This window comes from Rhizophagus irregularis, chromosome 10, assembly GCF_026210795.1.
Source record: "Rhizophagus irregularis chromosome 10, complete sequence".
NCBI classification, from domain to species: Eukaryota; Fungi; Glomeromycota; class Glomeromycetes; order Glomerales; family Glomeraceae; genus Rhizophagus; species Rhizophagus irregularis.
The window spans coordinates 2,997,509-3,019,402 of NC_089438.1; the positions used below are offsets into that span (position 1 = coordinate 2,997,509).

The window sequence follows — 21,894 nt, forward strand, 5'->3', positions numbered from 1 at the left end:
GGCCAAAATTAAGATTTACCGCATCACGTTACTTATATTTTTATTGATTAATGATCACGTGATCTGGTTTGTCGAATCTTTTACTAATAAATTGATCCGTTATAGAGCCGAAGATCCAGTTTATCGAATTTCACTGTGTATTATTGTTATTATTCTTAATTTCTAATAAATTTGCAGTTTGATCTTCCATTTTATGTGAAATTCTAAAGAGTTAGAGCATCAACTTGTTTTTTTTTGTTTCATGTAATTCATGTAAACAGCAAAATGGAGCTGAATATTCAGTACAATCAATAAAATCAGCAAGATTTGCTATTGCATGACATATTAACACATATTCTAAAATTCGTCCACAAGAAATTACAAATAAAAATATATATTCTGAAGTACATAACACAATTACTGGCAAGATCAAACCTTTAACTGATCAGGGATTAGGTGAGATACATAGTACAGATGATTTTACACAAGAAAAGATTAAGAAAATTATTAATCATCCTGATTCCCCAAAAGGACTTATATGACACATATTTTGGCATAATGCTTTTGAATTAGCCCTTTGAGGTGTAGAGCATTATAATCTAAAGGTACAACAATTTTTTTAAAAAAAGGATGGTGGTATTGATGTTACATTTATAGATCTAATTTATAGATCTAAGTGTAATCAGAGGTCTTTAAGTGAATCTAATTCTAAAGTTGAAGTAATTTCAATACCTGCTGATAATGCTCATATTCGAGATTATGAGCTTTATTTTAGTAAAAGACCACACTTTTACTTGAAACCTTGCAACAATAATAAAGGTAATATTATTTATTATGTAGTAATATGTTATCCTTTTTTACCTCTCTTTTAATTTTAAATAATTGAGTTTACGGGTTATTGTTTCAAATCTGCTCAAATGAGACAAAAATCGGTAAAAGGACTTATGAAAGAAATTGAATAATAACTGAAATCGATTGTGATAAAAGAAAGTTCACAAATCATAGTGGATGAAAAACTTTTATTCAAATTTCAAAAAGTGAAGGAATTAGTGATATGATATGGTGTCTGCGTCACAGCATAAAATCCTCACTCTTTGGCTTATTATGAACGTCTCAAGTCTGTATTGCAGCAAAGTACATTATCGCAAATTAATTCTTTGATTTATGATGGTAAGAAAAGGATTGCACCTGTGGTTTAATGTATAAATAAATACAATATATTTATTATTTTTCTTTTCATTAAATACATTATTGTCAAATGACAAAACTGCAAATTCTTTTTCTTCAGCCTCAGAAATTTTTAAAGATAAGATTTGAATTATGAACTAATAATTCTTATGGTATAAAAAAATTATTATTTCTTTTTTTTAGAATCATGGTCACTACTTCAGCGGCTCAACTCAAACGAATTAAACGAATGATCAACAAAACAAGAAATTATCAAGATGTTTTCAGAATTGTTTAATGTGAATAAATGATTTTTATATGAATTTTGTTATACATACACTTATAAATAGCTTATTCTGACATAAAGTATAAATAGCTTATTATGATATTATAAAGTATAAATGAAATATCTAAAAATATAGAACAATAATTTTTAATAACGAATAAGAGAAACTAATAAAATAATCCTAAGTTTATGCTACTAGTCGATCAACAAAAATTTAACATTTGTTTGTCATACGTATAATATTTTTCGGAACTAATTCTTTCAAAATTGCATGAATAAACGAATAACTTTTTATTTTAAATATGTCTCATGTTTTTATTCCATATTTTTATTATAATTTTAAATAAATTGCCAATAAAATATATACTGTATATTATTTAGGAGAAAGTATATGAAAGAGTATTAATAACTATGAAGAAGTAAATTTTTCATTATCCCTTCCCTTAATTATATCTAAATTATTTTATAATAAGATATTGGCCTTAATCCTTGGTAAATCTTAATGGATAATAATTAATCATGCGCAATATCATGATAAGGAGGAAGCCCTGTACAAACATTTGCAAATCTATGAATGTCACTTTCTTGAGTATATTTCCTTCCTCTTAAAACTTCTTCTCCATAAACTTTTTTATGTTCATGTTACATTTGCTGGTTGGCATAATCCTAATAATAAAAGTATAATTTCTTATCACAATAAAAATCAATGATGAATTAATATTTTTTCTTTACAATCCTTTGTAAAGTATCAAAATTTTCTCTTCATTTCATTAGATTAAATCTATTATTTAAATGTTACTTTAACTGCCATTTTCTGCATATTCAATTATTATTGTAAATTAGATACATAACACTTCGTTACCTAAGCCTTCTGTAATAATATGTGATTTTATCTAAAAAATAATTCATAATAATTTTATAAACTACCACTACTTGAAGATTACCAACTCCCACCACACGGACATGAAAGATTCTTACCAACCACAGCAACTACAATTACAACAATAACTATTGCAAACAAATGAAATTCAGCAAAACAACTATTACAATAAATAGAAAATGCATTGCTTTCTTACGATCTATACTTCAATTAAAAATGTAAACATTGAAGTTTAAATAATCATGATAAATCTAAAATATAATTTTAACATATAGAATTTAACCAAAATTATTCTACTTCATAATACTAAAAAAAATTGTTCTTGAAAAAACAGAAATCATGAGCTTAACCTTTTTCAATATATTCTGTCAATGAAAGGGATAATACAACTTTACATGTCCCCATAAATACAGAATGTATTAAATTTGTTTTATAATTGTATTTAATGTGTTATAAACATTTGAAATACACAATTAACCATTTAATGCACATTTAGTACTTTATAAAATGGTACAGAAACATCTCAAGACCAGTAAAATTTATTTACATTTTTACTATAGATATTTAATAGATACTAATTAAATAAAATTGAATCATGTTTATTACCAAAACTCTTCAATTCGAAGTCAACAAGGATTACGCAATATTACCATTGGATAAAGAATTCCTGGCATATTATGCCAATTTGTACCCCTGGATTCTATTGTTTTTTCCAAAATTTCTTCTGGCATAAATTCCTTTAATTTCTTCCCATCATACATCCTCAAAATATTCTATTTTCTCAGTTACTTTTTTGACATTTTCCCAACTTTTTCTTTTTATTTTAAATCTTAACCATTCTTGGTTTTGTTCTAACGTTTTTACTTCTTACTTTATTTCTTTATAACCAATACCCATAATTCTTATTTTTCTTTTGAAAACTTATGTAATAATTTTCTCTTAAATCTTCTATTTCTTTAGCTAAACTTCCAGAAATTTCTAAATTATTTTTAATAATTTACCTTTTTCTTCTAGAAAATTCTCACATTTCATCAATTTTCTTAATAATTCTTCAATTCACTCCCGTTATGCTGTTCATGGTAAATGCGTTGCCCTTCATGATAGAATTTCAGATCAGCTGCTTACATAACAAATCGATAAGAAGCAAAATCAAAAACCTTAACATATGATGTGTTTGTTCATTAAACTGCATAACTCATGATAATAGTTAAACTCGAAAGCAATTTTTAAATATATCAGGATTGCTCAGAAATTCCTTTATAGTAATTGAAATTTAATGATAGATAAAGGTAATATGTATCTTCATTTTAACCATTTCCCAAATTTAGCCTTTTCCTTTTCTATTGTACATATTTTTAACTATAATATTTAAAATTTCAGAAGAATAAAATAATGAAAATATTACATATGGATCACAATCACTAAGTTCTTGCATTGTTGAAGGGAGGGCAAGATGATAATTTTGACACCATTCTCCTTCTTTCTGTTTCAATAATATTATTTTGATTTTCAGACTGTCTTCTAATTTCCAAAATTTCTTCTTGAACCTTCATTGTCATTAGTGTTTCAAGCCACTTCACTTCCTTAGAGTAACCTATATTGAAGCGAACAGTCTTGTGAAATGAGGAGTAGACAGCAGATGATTGTGTTTGATGAAATTCAGTAATTAATATCTTCAAGTGGTGTTCTAACAAGTCACCATTAGCACCTGTAGCCGCATCTGACAAATGTAAAAAATCCATAATTATTTCTGCTGGATTTCAGCTCCATGGCTAATATAGAGGCAAGTGTAGATAGTTTTGATAAAAAAAATTTGCTAGTAAAGCATATATTTTGAAGGAATAAATATTTAAATCCAAATTTGTGTTTGGATTACATACATAAATAAAAGTTTTTAAATTTAATTTTCTAATTATAATTCATAAAAATAAACCTATTACTAAAAATAAACATGGCATAAAAAACCATTTCATCTTCATACTCATCTTCTTCTTAACATCTTGTAATCCATCAATTTTTTACTTAGTAAAATTTCTTTTGCTTAGAAAAATACAAATTTAAATATTTTTTTAAATAATTTGATACTGAAATATAGAATAAAAATAATGCTTTATAATGATTAAGAATTCATTATTAAAAATATTATTCAATTAAAAAATTAATTAATTCACTTTGTATGTTGAGAAAAATTTGCAATTATTGAAAAGAATTTAACATTAAAAATATAAAAATTAAATAAAAATTAAATAAAATTAAAAAATATTTATATGGAAGACAATGAAAGAAATTAAAAAAGAGAATAGTCTTAATAGTTTTCATGTGTCTTTGTAGTTATTGCATATATATTATGTCATGCATATTGTGTAGTGCTTTTTTGTCTGGAATGTAAAAAATTGCAAATATTACATTGGCTTTTAATGATTTTATGACTATGGTGAGTTTGCAAAGGATTGGAATTAAGATAAACTAAAGGAAATTTATAGTTATAGTTTTGGATTTGTAAAGAAATATTTTTTTTAAAGAAAATAAAATATATTGATTAGGTATAAGTTGCATATTTTTTACAATAGTATGTATATTTTATATACTTTCTTATGTGAAATTCTCTTATCTGATCTTCCTCAGCTACAAAGTATATCAAAAATTAAAATAATCCTATTAACATTTAATTACAATCTTGAAATATTGATTATTAAAGATGTAATGAAAGAGGTAAGAAAAATTATTTCAAATAGAATAATAGTTTTATATCATCTATGATTGCTGCAAAATTTTGAATTTAATTTCTTTCATTCTGTCAAATTGTTAAGATAACTTGGTAAATATATAATTCTCTCCATATGATGTTTTTCAGATAACTGATTCTAATGTGATCGGAATGGTTTATTTGAGCATTCATTGAATGGTATATGTATCAAAACAAGTTTACTTGCTTATTATCTTTCATTGGATAAATTCAAGACTATCTATAGTAGTTTTACTTTAGGATTATTATCAATTGTTTTATATTTTTAATGCTGGTCTAGTAATTGAGTGTATCTTTCCATTATTTATTGTAAATTCATTCATAATCATTTTGAATTAGCTTTCTAACATGTGATTTGTCTTGTTAAGATCTTGAATCATCAATATACCAATGTTTCCATTAAAAATTTCTATGTCAACTATGTCGACAAATGGAACGATCCCAAAAATACTTTCATATGAACCTATATGTACCATTCTAATATCTATTGTACTTGCATTATATTTAACAAATATTTCCACCATATATATAATACTATAGATGAGACATCATACATGATCTATTCTTGAATTTATGTGTTCATTTGGACTCAAATTAAAAGAAAAAAAAATTACCTTATGGCAAAAATAATGACGGCTCTTTATAATTTACTTTGAATGGTTGGGTTCGTGGTGAATATAAGCATTCTTTTGCAATGTGACCGTGTCCATAACATTTTAGACAGGAGCCTTTGTATTCTTCAATAACATTCATGAATGCAAGGAAATGGGATCATCCTTCAATTCTTATGTGTTGGCATTTATTAAGTGTGATTTCCAATTTGTGTGATGCAATTTATGCAATAGCCTAATAACTTTAATGATTTTTGAATCATAAGCTTTTTGAATTCTATATAATTTTTCTGAAGTACATAGAAGGATATCACTTATTAACTCGATAAAATACTAAACTTATAATGGATTTAACAAAAACTATTTAAGAAGTTAAGAATTATGTTCTTATAAAATTATGTAAAACGAGGTAAAAAAACCAGCTTTTAAAAAAACAAGCTTATGTAAAATGTAAATGAACATTATTCATGTGAGTCATCTAGCTTGACCATTTTCGCAAATCTATACAATGTTTTCACATGCATTTTTTTATCTTATACAAATTCAATCCTTTTTTTCTTTCTTCAATTTTTTTTCTGAAGTTCCTTGGGTTTTTATGAATCCTTTTATTTTTTGAAGCTCTTGAACTTTAACTTTTGAGTTGTTTGGCCTATTATTTTTTTTTATCTTCTGGACCTTTGCTTGCAAGTTGGCCAGTAGTTGGTTATTTACTATTTGTTTCAAAGGAAATTTATATCTTGGTTGGATAGAAATAGAAATACTTTAAAATTTTTGTTTTCAACTATAGTAAAAGGTTGCTGATCTATAATAATTCAATTAATAAATAGTTTGTGTTTTCTTGTTGCTGCAACTTAGCAATCCAGAAACCTAATTTAGCTTTAGTTTTATTCATCATTTTAGTTTTTATTTTCATCAAGATGATATTTTTCAGTTCCAATAGTTGTTATCTGCAAGTATTTAGTTCATTCTGTGTATTTTCCAATTGTTCTATCAAAAAGAAAATTATAATACCTAGAGTTCCAAGCTTATATGCTACATGTCCTGAAGCTAATTTGAAATACCAATAAGTTTTTATCCAATTATTTTTCCTTCATACCAAGTAATCAAACATTTTTATTAAATTTTAAAAAAATGGTTGATTTTTTTCTTTTCTGAAATAAATTTAGGTACTTATATATATGAGCGAGTAGTTTGAAAGCAATGCAAGTATAACTGAGAAAATTGTTTTTTTATGCATCTGTATCCTATATATTCTTTAAGTATATTAATGATTTTTGGTACTTTTTTGTATAAAGTAGGTTTGTTGTCTATTTAATAAAACTTCTTTGATAAATTTTACTGGAATTACATTAAGAATAATTATTATTATAGAATTGTAAACTATACAGTATTTTTGTTGTTCTTTTTCTTGTAGATCTACAAGCATATAAATAATAGTCTATTTAATAATAATAAATTTCAAAAGTTTTTAATTTATTATTTTCTTATTAAAAGTTTGCCATTTCTGATATTAACTTTTAGCAGTTTTTTTTGTTGTTTCAAGATGAATGACAATATACCATGACCAAAATATTTACAAGCTCCTTTTATAGACTAAGGAGAATGTCTGCATAAAATTTATCCATAGTTGTTATGAATAAGAAGGATAAATATTATGAACGATTAATATGTATGGCCAATAATGGATTGTAATATTAGTTATATAACAAAAAATATTAATATGTATGAAATGGAGATAGTTGAAAAAATAATGAAGGTCAAAAACTTGCAATTGGATATGTTAACAATTACAATATTTCGTAAAACCAATAAAGTTTTACTAAAATAAGCTAGAGACCTAGAGCAAAAGGATTATTTGAATAAGAATTATAAATTCATAAAATTTCCTTCTTTATGAAGAGTTTGGTCCTCTGTAACAAGCTCCTTTACCACTTGTTAAACATTTTTATTATCTGAACTTTGTACCAAGATGACAAATACTCTGCATTCTTCTGGAAAAGCTCTTTTTTCACTTCTTGTTGGCAAGCATATGAATGACAGAAATGACATTTTTGATGTTTTTTGAAGCTTTCTTGACATGGCTACCCTTCATTGAAATGACAATGCATGCACTCAATCTTTGATAAGAATATTCTGATATAGCTTTAGTCCTGCTATTTGTACTTCTATAATTGTTTCCATAGAAAAAATCCAGTAGTTTTCAATGATACTAATATTACACTATCTTCTGAATTATAATATTTGAAATTGAAGAGGATTACTTGCTCCCATAAGAAACATATTACTTGTTTCTATAAATTGTTAGAATACCCAGCTTGGGCCACCCATGCATAGAAGAAAAAGCAGTATAGGAAGTAAGAGAAAAAGAGATTACAAAGTTTCTGAGTCCCCATTGTGAGTTTCATAGTAGGTCTACACCATTGGACACATAATTTGTTGGTATTCATAACTAAAGCAAACAATAGCTTTAGAAAAAGAGTTTTAAAAATTTAAAAACAAAAAAGCTTGTAAATTGCAAGCTCATATATAGTATTAAAATAAATTTTGTCATTGTCTAGCCAAGTATTCTCATAAATATTCAAATAATATAGATAATAATTTAGAACCAGTTTATGTCCATAAAATTAGAATAAATAAATTAATGAATTTACTAAATTATTCACTAGCTAGTTTGCAGTGTATGTTTCAGGTTATACTTCTTTTGATAGTTGTATAACAGGGTAAATTACTTATAGTAGAAATCAGGCCTCAATTGTTTGATTTATCTTTTACAAAAACCATTATTACTTCATGGTATTCATTTAAAACAGCCAAAAATACATTGAATGGTTGATTTTTTATGTTCCACACAAATGAAGCTATTTTAAATGTATGGTCACTTAGTATTCTATTATTTGACAAATTTTAATCTAATATCAGTAGAAACTTTAAAGTAAGAAAACTTGAACAAACTATCTCCCAAGACCCTTTTCCATTCCTCTTTAATCTTCCAAATTACTCTTGATGTAGCAATTTTAGAGATAAAGCATCCTTAGCTATTAATTATTTTAATTAAGAACATTAATTGAAATAGAAATTCCATCTGATTTTTTTTACTACTATATGTGACAATTTTTTTTCTTTAAGATTGTGATAATTGATTATTGGATATTTTATGGCAATTAGGATACATTCTAATAAATTAATCATTTTTAAATTGAAAGAAATATTTAAAGTATGACCAAACATGCCAAAAAGTAGAGTTTTCTTCGATTAGAATTATTGAATTGATAAATAATTTCTATTAATGAATTCTATTTCCTATATTGATAATAAGAATGCATTTATCTCCTTATCAATTCTAAGAATAAATTCAAAATTATTATACTGAAATCCATCCAGCTATGATACCCAGTTTAAATATTTTCTTGTATTAAATTATTTAACAAAAATATTCAATATAACATGTCATAATATTTTAGTTATAATTTTCAATATATGCATAAACTTGTTTCTTTATTGTAATCAATCTTACTTTGAAGGATTGGTTATTTTGAAATTCATCCTTTCTTACATATATGTTGAATACGGAAGATTTGCAAGTAATAATGTAAATTTATAATTTTAAGGAGTTGTGAATTTAATATATTAAAAGGAATAATCCATAGGTAACATTTCTGCTAATATATTATTTGTATATATTACTATGAAATATGAATATTAAATTTTATTAATGGAAATGCTCTATAAAACTAATTTTCTCTAATAACAAGCATAATGAAATAAGTATATTAGAAAAATATTTAAATTTTAAAAAAGGGAAAAAATATTTTTGGAATGGTGGAATGGCTTGCAAAGTTCTACTTATAAAGTCAATCATGTGCAACAATAACTACCATAATACTTTACTGATCACAAGCATCTAATCAAATGCTTTGATCTGTTTTTTATTTTTGTTGTTGAGGCTTTTTCATAAATAATGAAAAAGCCTTTATTTTTTTTGATAATCAATACATCATAATTTAATATAATTCCATTTTTATCAAAAAATATGATAATTTTTTTACTTTGGTTTTTTCTTGACTTCATTGATTTGCAACATATATTTAATGAGAATAGATAGCTAAATGAGAGAAAACTCATAATCCTTACAATAACAGGCTTAAAAATTCTTTTATAATGAAATTATTATATCAATAATGTTTATAACATTATGTAAAGAAAAAGCTTGCCATAGCCACCAGTCTAAGCCAGAAGGCTTTAATCTTAAGTGGTTGAAGATTACATATCATATAATCACCTGAGGCCCAAGTGAAAATTGGTCTGGTAACTTTATTATGCTGACACAACTTACGTCATAGGGTGATACAAATGAATCATCTGTTATTTACAATATAATAACCAATAATTCATGAAGAATCATTTTTTGTTAGAATCAATCAGATTACATTACAAAAAATTTAAACATAATACCTCAATATGGTATTTACAAACCAAATTGTAGTTATAAACAGATTAACAGATTTCTCTTTAATAACTTAACAAGAAATTGTCATTTGGGTACAATGATAAATGATTACAATTTCAATCATCGTATGAAAATTCAAAAAATATAATATTCACATAGGGATATAGATTTTCTTTCGACCTTCAATTGTACATATATTGAAATAAGTTGTTTGTGAAAAAGAAAAGTTAAATAAATAACAAATACATAAGAAAAATTAATAAATTCATAAATTTCTATTGTATTAATTATTAGATAATTTTAACCTGCTCAAGAATTTTGGGTCATTTAATCCAATAAAATTTACTTGTCCATTTTTAATTTTTTAATTATTTACTATTACTATTATTTTTTTTAGACGTCATATAACACACATTATATTGTATCTTAATTTATAGATTGGGATGGAGACCTTCTGTTTTCTAACATTCTATTACCTTTTTGTGAACAAAAATACTGAACTGGAAACATTATTTTACTATTTTTTTTAATTACACATTTGAACAATTATTAGTTAGATATCGACAGAAAAAAAAATTATTTCGAAAACTAATAAATAAACAAAATACGGATAGTAAAGAAAATTGCTAAAGCTTGATATTATATCCATTATATTGTTCATAAGAATTTAAATATAATAATGAATTGAACCATAAAAAAAAATTCAAACTTCAAAATTTTATTAGAAATTACCAAAAAAAATTGATATATTATATATAATACAGTAATTTGTTAGTTAAATGGTAAATAAGATTCTTTCAGTGATTTTCTTGACCTGATAAACATACTTCTCAGTTGACCGTTAAAAGCCCATAATGCCAACTCTTTTAAGTGAATTATCTAATCATAATACATAATTGAATAATTTTATGAAGTAATTATTGATAAGTTATAAATATAAAAAAAAAAAGAAAACAAATTATTTATATTACAAACTAAGAATCATGATTAGATATTTAATCTCACTACTCTAGTACCAGTGTTTAAATAATTTATACATATAAAAAATATCATTCATCTATATCTAAAAATTTGATAAAAAGAAAGATTTTAGATTTTTCAAATTAAATAAAATTTCAAATAATAAAATAAAGAATACTCACTATCCGGAAGTTCCAATTCATCTTGTCCTTCCAAATGAAGATTTGGATTGTTATTTATTTCATCATCTACAAATAAAATAATTATTTAAAATGTATTAAATTAATTATTATTATTATTATTATAAACAGTTTAAATAATAATATTGCATACCGTTAATATTATCATGATATTTTTTCATTTGTTGTTGCGTTGTTTCTTGAATATCTAAAAATTAAAATAACGTTATGTTCAATATTAAACAATTAAATTTGATAATATTAATCATTACTTACCATTTTTTTTGAATATTTTGGATAATTTTTTACTACCAACTAAAAAGTTTAAAATATAAATATTAATTGTTTGATTATTTATCTAAAAGAAATAATATTAAATATGTTTTATATATTACCTTTGAAAATGCTATTTATTTTTGAACTATTCGTCTGATTATTCAACTTATCAAAATCATCAAGTATCTTATTATAGTGACATAAATCTAATATACTTACTGTTATTGGGAATATGAAAGTTATATGATTTATTACTGTGAAATGCTAATAAAAGAAAATAATTTATTATTTAATTATTTAAAATAAGAAATATATATAAAATTGTAATGTATAATTTATACCTTCTTGTTCTTCTGCATTATTATTTTAATAATTAAAAAGGTAAGATTTTAATTATTAATATCAACCATATATTAAAAATCAACAAATTTTAATAATACCTTCTGCTGCGTTTCTTGGTTCAGGAAGATTTTCAAATTAATAAACTTTACTCTTAAATAATCTGCTATATAGTATTCTAAATCACCTATTTCCAAATTATTATCTTCTTCCAGTTTGGTTAATAATTCATTTGGTTTATTTTGGTAGTAAAAATTAAGTTCTCTTATTCTTTTCCTAAGTGTTTCAATATCTGGTCTATTCAATGGATTAGCATCCCAACATTGTATCATTAAATTTTTATATTCTAAAGGAGTTCCTGATACAATTTTTGGTCTTATACCATTAATAATATATATTGCAAGATCAAAATCATGTTCATAACTAATAAATGGTGGTCGTCCAGATGAAATTTCCCACATAAGTATGCCAATACTATAAATGTCAGATTTAAAATAGTTACTTTTCCTGCAATAACTTCCGGTGCAATGTAGGGAAGATTTCCATATATAGTACTTTTTAATGGTTTATCTGCAGGTCCACAAAATCCAAGGTCTCTAATAAAAAATTTATCACCAGATAATATATTTCCAGAATGCAAATCTCTATGAATCGCATTCTCATTATGAACTCGTAAAAGTGCTTTAATTATACCAGCAGCAATTTGAATTCTTTCTTTCCATGTAAGTTGATTATGATTTTGTTGTAAATATTTTCTTAAATCTGTATTAAGTTTATTCATTACAAGCATATAATCTCCATTTAATGGATCTTTTGTTAAACCAAAACATTAAACAATCGCATCTGACCATCTATTACATATATTTAAATGCGAATTAGCCTATAAAATAAAGAATATATTATAAAAAATTTTAAATGAAAAATTACTATACCGTTTTAGATTACAAACCTCTTCAAACCAACGTTTATTTGCACTTTCAACATTTTCTAATCTTTTAAGTACTACTCGTTGTATTCCAAATCTTTTTAATTGTTGTTCATTAGAATCCCATTCATCATAACCTCCATCAACCCATTCTGCTGTATAAATTTCAGAATATCCACCTTTTGTTAAATATTTAATATTTTTTAAATTATTATATGGAATCCATTCAATTATGACATTCGGTTCAAGTGTTTTCATCTGACATTCTTGTATTAAATTATCAATATCATCATTTCCAGATGTCCAATTTGAAAAATTATTTATTAAATAATTTCGAACACAATATTCACAATATAATGTAGCTAAACATTTTTGGTTACAATTTTCACAAACTCTACTTGTTCCCTTATTATAAATAATTTTATTTTTAAGATGAAGTCAACATTCTTATTGCTTCAGATTTTTCATTTTTTGTAAGTGATTCATTAGCAAGAATTGTTTGTTTTTGAAATTCAAATTGCTTGTGTATGTCATTGTGAATATTAAAATCCGTTAGTGCATATGCTTTATTAATTGCAGTATAAATTAAATCTTTTCTAGTAGCAGAGTAAATTTTTATTAAATAAATCTAAAATTTTTTTTAAATTTTATCGAGAACGGTTTATTTATATAGTCAATCATGTGTAACAATAACTGTGTATGTACTACTGTACTAAAACCTAATTTTTCACTATTAAGGAAAATTATTTTTCCGAAGCATCGAAAATTTATATAATACTATAATACCGTTTTTTATATAATTTTTTTAATAATCAATTTTTTTTTTATTACTCGATGATCGTAAGTACTGTAACTTTTAAATAAACGTCAAAAATTTAGATTTAATCACATAAAAAAAGTTAAATTGATAAACTAATATTATATATGATGAAAATTAGTAATATAAAAATATTTTAAGAATGATTATTTAAGTCGAATTATTTTCTTAAAAATTAATAAGTTGCTCTTCTGATATGGAAAAATCTGAAAGTTCGGAGGGAAAGTATCTATAAGGCAACACGGCATGCGTGTCACGACTATTTTTTTCTTTTTTTTTAATTTTAATTTTTAATATTTATCATTGAAAGGTTCATAAAATTATTATTCGTTTTTGTCTATAATAACTGTAAAAAAATACTAAAACTATTTTAATGCTTATGAGAAGAATAAAAGAGGCATCCAAGTCGATTAAATTTCGTGAAAAAAAAAATTTAAGCATTAGAAGCTAGGAGAAACTATAGAAAAGAAGTGAACTTAGTATTGTTGTTTAAATACTTCATGATAAGAGCCAGGTACAGAAAATCTAGCTTCTTCTTAATGCCATTCCCCAAGTTCCTCCGTTACTAGTTCTCCATTATTTTATTTTTTTTATTTTTATATTTTTTTGTTAATAAAACGTATTCTTTATTAGGATGAAAAAAATACAAATTGCTCAAACTATTGCAGAAACACTTGGGCCATACAGGTAATGCATGAACGCTCTCTATATATCAACATACGGTATGAGCACATAATATTAACCCTATAACTAACCGATCAATCGCTATACACTATGCAAACGCTATAAGATAATTTATAAAAAGAAAAGCAATAAACTAAATACACGTTTAATTGTCCTTTATACTTTTTTCAATTCAATAAAATGGCTTGAAAAGTTGGATATTTTATTCTTGTCTTTTTTCTTACCGTTTGCCAATCGTCGTTGTTATTATTGTTACTTTCTTCTTCTTGCTCTATAACGTGTTTCTTCCCTTGTTTTTCGTCATCCGTAGATTGCGAAGGCGTCGAAGATTTTTCTCACCTAATATTCCTGACTTGAATTTACTGATCGTTTCCATAACTTTATCAACCGACGGTGGTTTATTTGGCGTACTTTGATCTTCTCCTCTAAACGTGCGTTCATTTATCTATCCTTAGTCCTTTGGTTTCACAAAAATAGTCTAATTCTTGAAAAGGCATTTCAACATCCTCAGAATTTATGCTACGTTTTGAGTAGTGATGTCGACTTAACTGATTGGTTTTAACAGAATTATAATTAAAGCAGAAAACCAACGTTGTTTTTTAACTTGTTAAATCACTAGATACTAGATCTGAGTAATGTATTTTTAGCCTTTTCGGACATGAGATTTCAGCTTGGATTATGAAGGTATATTGGAAGGAAGAATGTTAGTATTTTTTTATAATTGGGAACGTTATTAATGTTCCTTTTTCTTTTTTTCTTTAGGAGACGCCTTAATTTCGACTTTTATTTATTACTAAACATAAAATGTAATGAATCTAATCTAGTTGTAAAAATTCTATGGCAAATCTGAATATAAAAAAAATTAATTTGATAATTTCGAAACGTTTAGAGTGATTATGAACGTAAATTATCAACATTTTTGCCCACGTTTGAAAATTCTTTTTGTTTAAAATTTGTTAAAAATATACTTTGATTAATTTTCTTTATCAAAAACAAATTTCAAAAAGAAAGAAAAATCAAATAAAAAATTTATAAATTTCAAAAAGAATTCTTCAAAACACAAACTTAAAACTAATTAAAATGAATCAAAGATATATCAACGCAATACTTACTACCAAACCAGTCGTTATTATCGCTTCCGAAGTAACCAAACCTAATTAAATGTAAACGACAATTTAATATATATTTAAGATATATATTTGAAACACGTTCAGGAAACAATTTCGAATTATATTATTTAAGAATAAAGTTAGCCTGGTATTCTGATGCTAACTTATAAATTTGAACATCCAAATATCTAATTTAATTCTTTTAATTTCTTTTTTGTATAATTATTTTATAATTTTTTTCAGGTGTGGTGTTGTAATATAAATTATTTGAAAAAATTATTTATATTTAGTACTTCTCTTGGCGCGTCTGTAGAGACCAATTCCTAACGAAAATATACACAAACTGGTTAATAATACAAGGATCTTTGGGAAAGGATAAATTTGAGTCAGATATACGAATGGTACTTAAAGGAAATTTAGAGAACAATCGGTAAATATCGGTTTTATTAATGAATTATAGGTCACTTTTTTTTTCTATCGTTACAAGAGGCTACTTATAAAAAAAATTCATCTAAGATCGAAGGAGATCTAGATCTCGAATCGTCATATATTTAAATAAAACTAGTTCTGCTAATTATGTATATTACAAATATAAAAATAACAATAAAACAAATAATAATAATAAAATACGTAATTAATTTAACAAAATAAAACCTCCTCCTTCCTAAAAACGACAATAATTAATCTTTCCGAATCATCACCCATCACCTGACTATCACCTGATTTTTCTAGTATATAGGAGATATCGCAAGTTCGCAGAAATCATTGCACATAATCACGTGCCTGCGGACGTGCAACCTATAAAAAAGTCTATCATTAGTCTTTTTCCCGTAAGTACCGTTCAACTATTCTGCCGAAAACAAAAGAAACAAATAAAGAAAAAAATAAACTTCGTACTAAAAAGGGTATCCTTAAAGCCAAAGCCGCCCTGGAGCTTAATATTTCAACCTATAGAAAATGTTGGTTCGTTATTCACGGAAAATCATGAAAATTATTCGGTTGGTTTTGATGTTTTACCGATCATGTTAGCATGAAATACTGTAACAGAAATATTCGAATAAATTTCAAGAAAAATTTATATATACTGCGTATATACAGTATATATATATATATATATATTGAATTAATTTAAAAGTTTACTAGTGCTTCGCACCAACCACTTCTGTAAATAATCTGTAACATGATTAAAATTATTAAATTATTTAAATTCATTAATATTTTTAATTGTAAAGATTTACCATTAACAACATTCACGTGTAACTTTTGAACAAAATGATCGAGATGCTATAATTAACGATATATTCGTATTCATTATTTTCATATTTAAGACAAAAGGTTAATATAATAACATTTATTTAATGTTATAAATTTTTATAAATAATACAGCATCGTATATACAAAAATAATACTAACTAAATGACTAATGCATTTTATAAAAAATGAAAAATAATAAACCCTTAAACTCCTTGTTGAATATTTTCGTTGTTAAGGTTTAATAATACCAGACTATTCTCATAATCTTGAGTATAATCGTCACTAGCATTTCGAAAAGAAGGAGTACCATCCATGACTTCTTCATTAAAATTATCTTGCATCATATTTCTATACAAATTTTGTTTATAAATTTCTTTAGGTGCCAAGTAATTAGTTAATAATTGCTTCAAGTGAAGTTTGAAGTGTAGTGGAGAAATTTCCTGTTGCTGATGTTGCTGAAGACTCTGCTGGTTATAATCTATATTATAAAATCTTTTATTTAAAAATTGGGCTGAGGCCAACTCACAAGTTATTCGATAAATTTTTTTCGAATCAATTTGACTATGATAAAATGCATAACTTTTAGATTGAACATAATTATAAGTTTGGTCGTTGTCATCGGTATCATTTGTTAATTGATATACAAGTTCGAAGGACATTGGTACTTCTTCACAGGTAATATGGTAATTAACGAGAAAACCCGGTGGGTTATAAAAGAAAGCTAGACTTGGAGTTATTGGCTGCATACTACGTATTTGGAAAAAGAATATAATACAATAGTTATTTAGTAAGTTATATATTTGTGGAGGTTGGAGTTAATCGATTAAAATTATCTAAACTATACTGTATGTGAATATCATAGGTTTCAAAATTAGTTTTATTTTTTGATCGGTTCCGACCTCTAGATAAGAGGAGTGTGAAAATGCTGTATTATGAGAAATAGAAAATCATATGTGATGATATAACTATTGCTTGGGTAATTTAGAGAATGATTGTATTTTATTGTAAATTAATGTAATCAATTAATAAGATTAAGAGATGAAACAGATGGTAGAGATCGGTTGAAGAATATTAGAGAATTGATGGATAGAATGAGGAAGAATTACGAGAATAAATTTTTGTATGAATGTGGTTGGTTTGTTTCTTTCTTTTTTTTGTAAAAAAAAAAAATAAATTTTTTTTTTCGTTTCTGTAAGAATTTTTCTAAGCCTTTATATAAGGTTAATTTGGGCGTAAAGGCGGTGTCGCAAAATTTTTATTAATAGATTAAATGACATCCTTTTTTATCTTTTTCATTACATTATTAAATAAATACGCCAAATTTATTTGCGAAAAATGCATGATACTGTATATTATATTAAATAGTTTTATTCATGCGATTTAACGATATAACTGATTCAAGGATAGAAAAAAATTTTTTTAACGTATCGGAATTCTTTAGATATTACGACTTTTAATTAACAGATTTATCCGCACTCAACCAATTTATTCACATAGGAGTACAGCCGTATAATTATAATTCACATTATATTTTCGTTATACCGAATTTTTTGTAATGGATTATAAAATGAATATCGAAATCCACTTTATATTATTTTTCTAGTTAATATTGTAATATATAAAATGCGTGAATGAAACTTTCTGCAGTATAATAAATCTTGCTTTTGCTAATGTTCGACAAGTTTTCATAATAAATCAAGTTAGGATCCCGAAAGGTCAACGTATTATCGTTATAACTCGGTCAAAATTTGCGAAATGATAATTCGAATTCAATGAAGAAGTTAATTGGTCAGTAATTTCTAATCTCTCAATCCATTATGAGATTAATTCAGCATGTTCGTGTGTAATAATTGTTGAATTAATATCAATATTTCCTATTGCAGTATTGTTCATACGAGGTTTTGACTCATCTAGCCGATAATTATAAATTGATCGGCACTGTAACTTAAATCCAGCCCTGATGAAAATGAGTAATGTCAGCCAGTATCTAAAAAACTTATCCACAAAAGTCAAGATCTACTATGCGATTTCCGGTCGTTTGAATATTACAGTATTATTATTTCAAAAACGTGTGTACAATTTTCATATTTTATTTTTTTTAAAAAAAAGATTTGTATTCTTTTGTTAAGAAAAAAAAATCAAAACTTACCTAAATTTGTCCATATTGACTATTTTCCTTTGAAAAGACACCTTATTTAAGTTCTTTATTTTTTTTTTTCAAAAAAAAAAGGGGGAAAAAAAAAGGTTTATTCTAAACAAAAATGAACAGATGACCGATTCTGAAACGCCAACATACATCGGAATTCCTAAAAGTGTAATACTTTTTTAGGCTTATTAATAAAGTATATGAAAATATTTGAATCTGTTAGAATCAAATAAATCTGGTTAATAAAGCTTTTTTTCGTCGTTGTTGTCGATTGTTGCTGTGTGAAAATTCATTGTAAAATATTTTGAAAGCCTTTATTCGTTTATTTGTATGTTTCACAGGTTTTTGTACCAATTATTTTAAAATAGTCAACATATTTTTTCAATAAAGAAAAAGAATTTTTTTTTTAAAACAATTAGTAATCAATATTCTTTTTACAGAATTTTATATCTTAAAAAATTCTCATGAAGTACGCCCTCGATGATCACATTGTCACACTGCATTTTTTTTGCATAATTGAACAAACTTGGACGGAACTTTCCCTCAATCGAGTGACATCAAGTTTATATTATTATTCCCGATTGTTCCTACTAGTAGATCATCTAAGAATTGACATAAATCGTTATTAATGCCTTAACAAAATTTGCAGATCCTTGGCCAAACACAATTCGGAATAATTAAACTGTAAACAAGAGATCGGCGCAAAATTATGAGTTCAACGCATCACCCGAACAATGCGGGAGATGAGGAAGTAAAATTAATCAAAGAAAATCTTGATCAAACAATTAGTCTTTTATAATAATGCTCAGGGCGTACCAAATTTATACAAGATTATGTGAACCAAAGAAAATTAAGACTAAAAATGTTTAGAAATTTATTTCATTATATTTCTACATTGTATTGAGATAGAACATTAACAAATATTTTATAACCGACTAAAATTACATTTATCTGTTAGTTTAATTGTTAATTAGGAATAATTTTATATGATTAGTAAGTCAAAGTACATATTTGTTTGAGATTATCCAAAAATTATTAATTAATTATACTTTTTGATACCTTTCAAATTGGAATAAAAAAAAAATATTTACACAAAATATTATTTTGAAATCTTTTTACCTTTGATTAAGCATGAAATTTTGAACACATATTGAATATGTATAGGAAAGTTTTTTGCAATTCGTAAATTTGTCATTATTTTTGAAAGAAATTTCATATTCAATAACAAAGTAATTATTTTAACTTAATATTAATAAAATATTTACTAATCTTTATATATTATATTATTTAGCTAACCGCATTGTTTGGCAAATGTTACACACAGCTAAAAAACCCTATTAAAATATGACATGTCATTTCCAATCGAATAATCAAGGTGCGCACTATTTCTGGTACTATACTCCGCGGATCTACATTCTGATCAAATGACTTTCAACACATGATTTTTAAATATGTAATAAATTATGTCATCTCTATTCATTTTTTCACAACAATCACCTTTTCTTTAAAAATGAGGTAAATACATAATTTTACATTTTTTTTTATCTAAGGAAATTTTGTTAATGTTAATTCTTTTCTTATATAGTAATAACAAAAAAACCGAATGGACTATAATTGAGACTTTTGAAGAGGATGACTTTATTTGCATTGATTTTTATGGTAAAATACTTATAAATTTAATAAAAAATATTCCCACGTTTATAATTTTTTCTTTTTGCATTAAAATATATATGATGATTACTCAAAATTCTTTATTTCCTTTTTTTTAGAAAGAGCAAAAAAAGGGAACAATACTAGGTATGTTTTTAATAATAATTAATACCGTATATCGCAATTACTATCGTTAAAAGTAATTCAACATATGATAAAATTTATTTAATATTAATAATATATTTTGTTAATTTCATTTATAGTGATTATAAATTTGGGAATCCCAAAGTTAAATATGAACCGAATTTTGATAAAAAAAGGAATAGCCTCTTAAGTTTAAAGAATGAAGAATATTATTTAGAGTGGGATAAATATATTTCAAAATATCGAAAATCAATTTATAATGAAGAAATAGAAAATTTACAAAATCAGTTGAAAGAATTAAAAATTGTTGAAAGTAATATTGAAAGGGATCTTGATTATAATAAGAGGAACGAAAAAAAATTTAAGGAATCTCAAAATAAATATGTTGAAAATCAAATTAAAATAAAGGAAGTTGACAAAAATATAAATAATTTACTTCAAGATATTTATAAACTTAATCAATTAAAAGATATTGGAAAAGATCTTTTGGGTAATAAAATAAGTTTTGGATTATTTGATGTGGATTTTAAAACTTTACAAAATCTTCCTGCTGATTGTAAGTACTGTAAATTATTTACTGGTAAATTGCTTTGGTCTTAATTATTTTTTTTTATTTATAATATTAGTTGTGGCTTTTCCTGCGTTCCTTGTTGAATATAATCATAGAAGTGATTCAATTTCAAATACTAAAGGTGATTTGAAATATTTGGATTCTTTACCACAAGGAATTAAAGATGATATTATCAAGGTCAATATTCAAACATTTTATTAATATTTATAATATTTAAAGAAATAAAATAATTTTGAATTTTATTATTTTAGTCAGCAAATAAGTACAACATAAAATACACGATTGATCTATTTAACGAATATGAAAAGATTCATCGTGCTAATTAATTTTTTGATGGCGAATAAAACATATGTATATATTTTCTTTTTTTTATAAAAAATTTATTTCTCGCAATGAATTATAATGTACCGTATTTATTTTGTTTTTTTTTATTTGTAAATAAGTTTTTATTTTAATTAACATATAATCTTGTTAAACTTTACTAACATTTGATATAATATGAAATTTATGAGATACTGAGAAATGTATAACAGAATCTAACAAAGTTAATGGTTTACTGCGTAATCTCTTTGTGGATAAGATCCATGTGACCATGCATATAATCTATTATAGTTTTTGATTAAAATCTCGTTGGGACGAACCAATCTGTTCCACGTTATAGTTAATTTAAGTAGAAGTAGTCGTCTTTGTCTTATTATCAACAAAATTTGCGAAATCTGTATGT

General features: G+C 24.9%; 3 protein-coding genes across 3 annotated transcripts; 1 reads left to right on the top strand and 2 right to left on the bottom strand.

Moving 5' to 3' along the window:
* Nucleotides 1-3,733: 3,733 nt before the first annotated feature.
* OCT59_002157 (uncharacterized protein) lies at nt 3,734-4,054 on the bottom strand (the record flags this gene model as incomplete). Its single annotated transcript, XM_066144308.1, has 1 exon — nt 3,734-4,054. One exon carries the CDS (start codon nt 4,052-4,054, stop codon nt 3,734-3,736), a length of 321 nt encoding a protein of 106 aa, XP_065995481.1.
* Nucleotides 4,055-16,743: 12,689 nt separating this feature from the next.
* Nucleotides 16,744-17,804, bottom strand: OCT59_002158 (uncharacterized protein). Its single transcript, XM_025329877.2, has one exon. It carries the CDS (start codon nt 17,403-17,405, stop codon nt 16,863-16,865), a length of 543 nt encoding a protein of 180 aa, XP_025189932.2. The 5' UTR covers nt 17,406-17,804; the 3' UTR covers nt 16,744-16,862.
* Nucleotides 17,805-20,315: 2,511 nt separating this feature from the next.
* OCT59_002159 (uncharacterized protein) lies at nt 20,316-21,496 on the top strand (the record flags this gene model as incomplete). Its single annotated transcript, XM_025309743.1, has 6 exons — nt 20,316-20,320; nt 20,391-20,464; nt 20,575-20,602; nt 20,719-21,155; nt 21,226-21,347; nt 21,422-21,496. The coding sequence occupies 6 exons, from the start codon at nt 20,316-20,318 to the stop codon at nt 21,494-21,496; spliced, it is 741 nt and encodes a 246-aa protein (XP_025189931.1).
* Nucleotides 21,497-21,894: the final 398 nt, after the last annotated feature.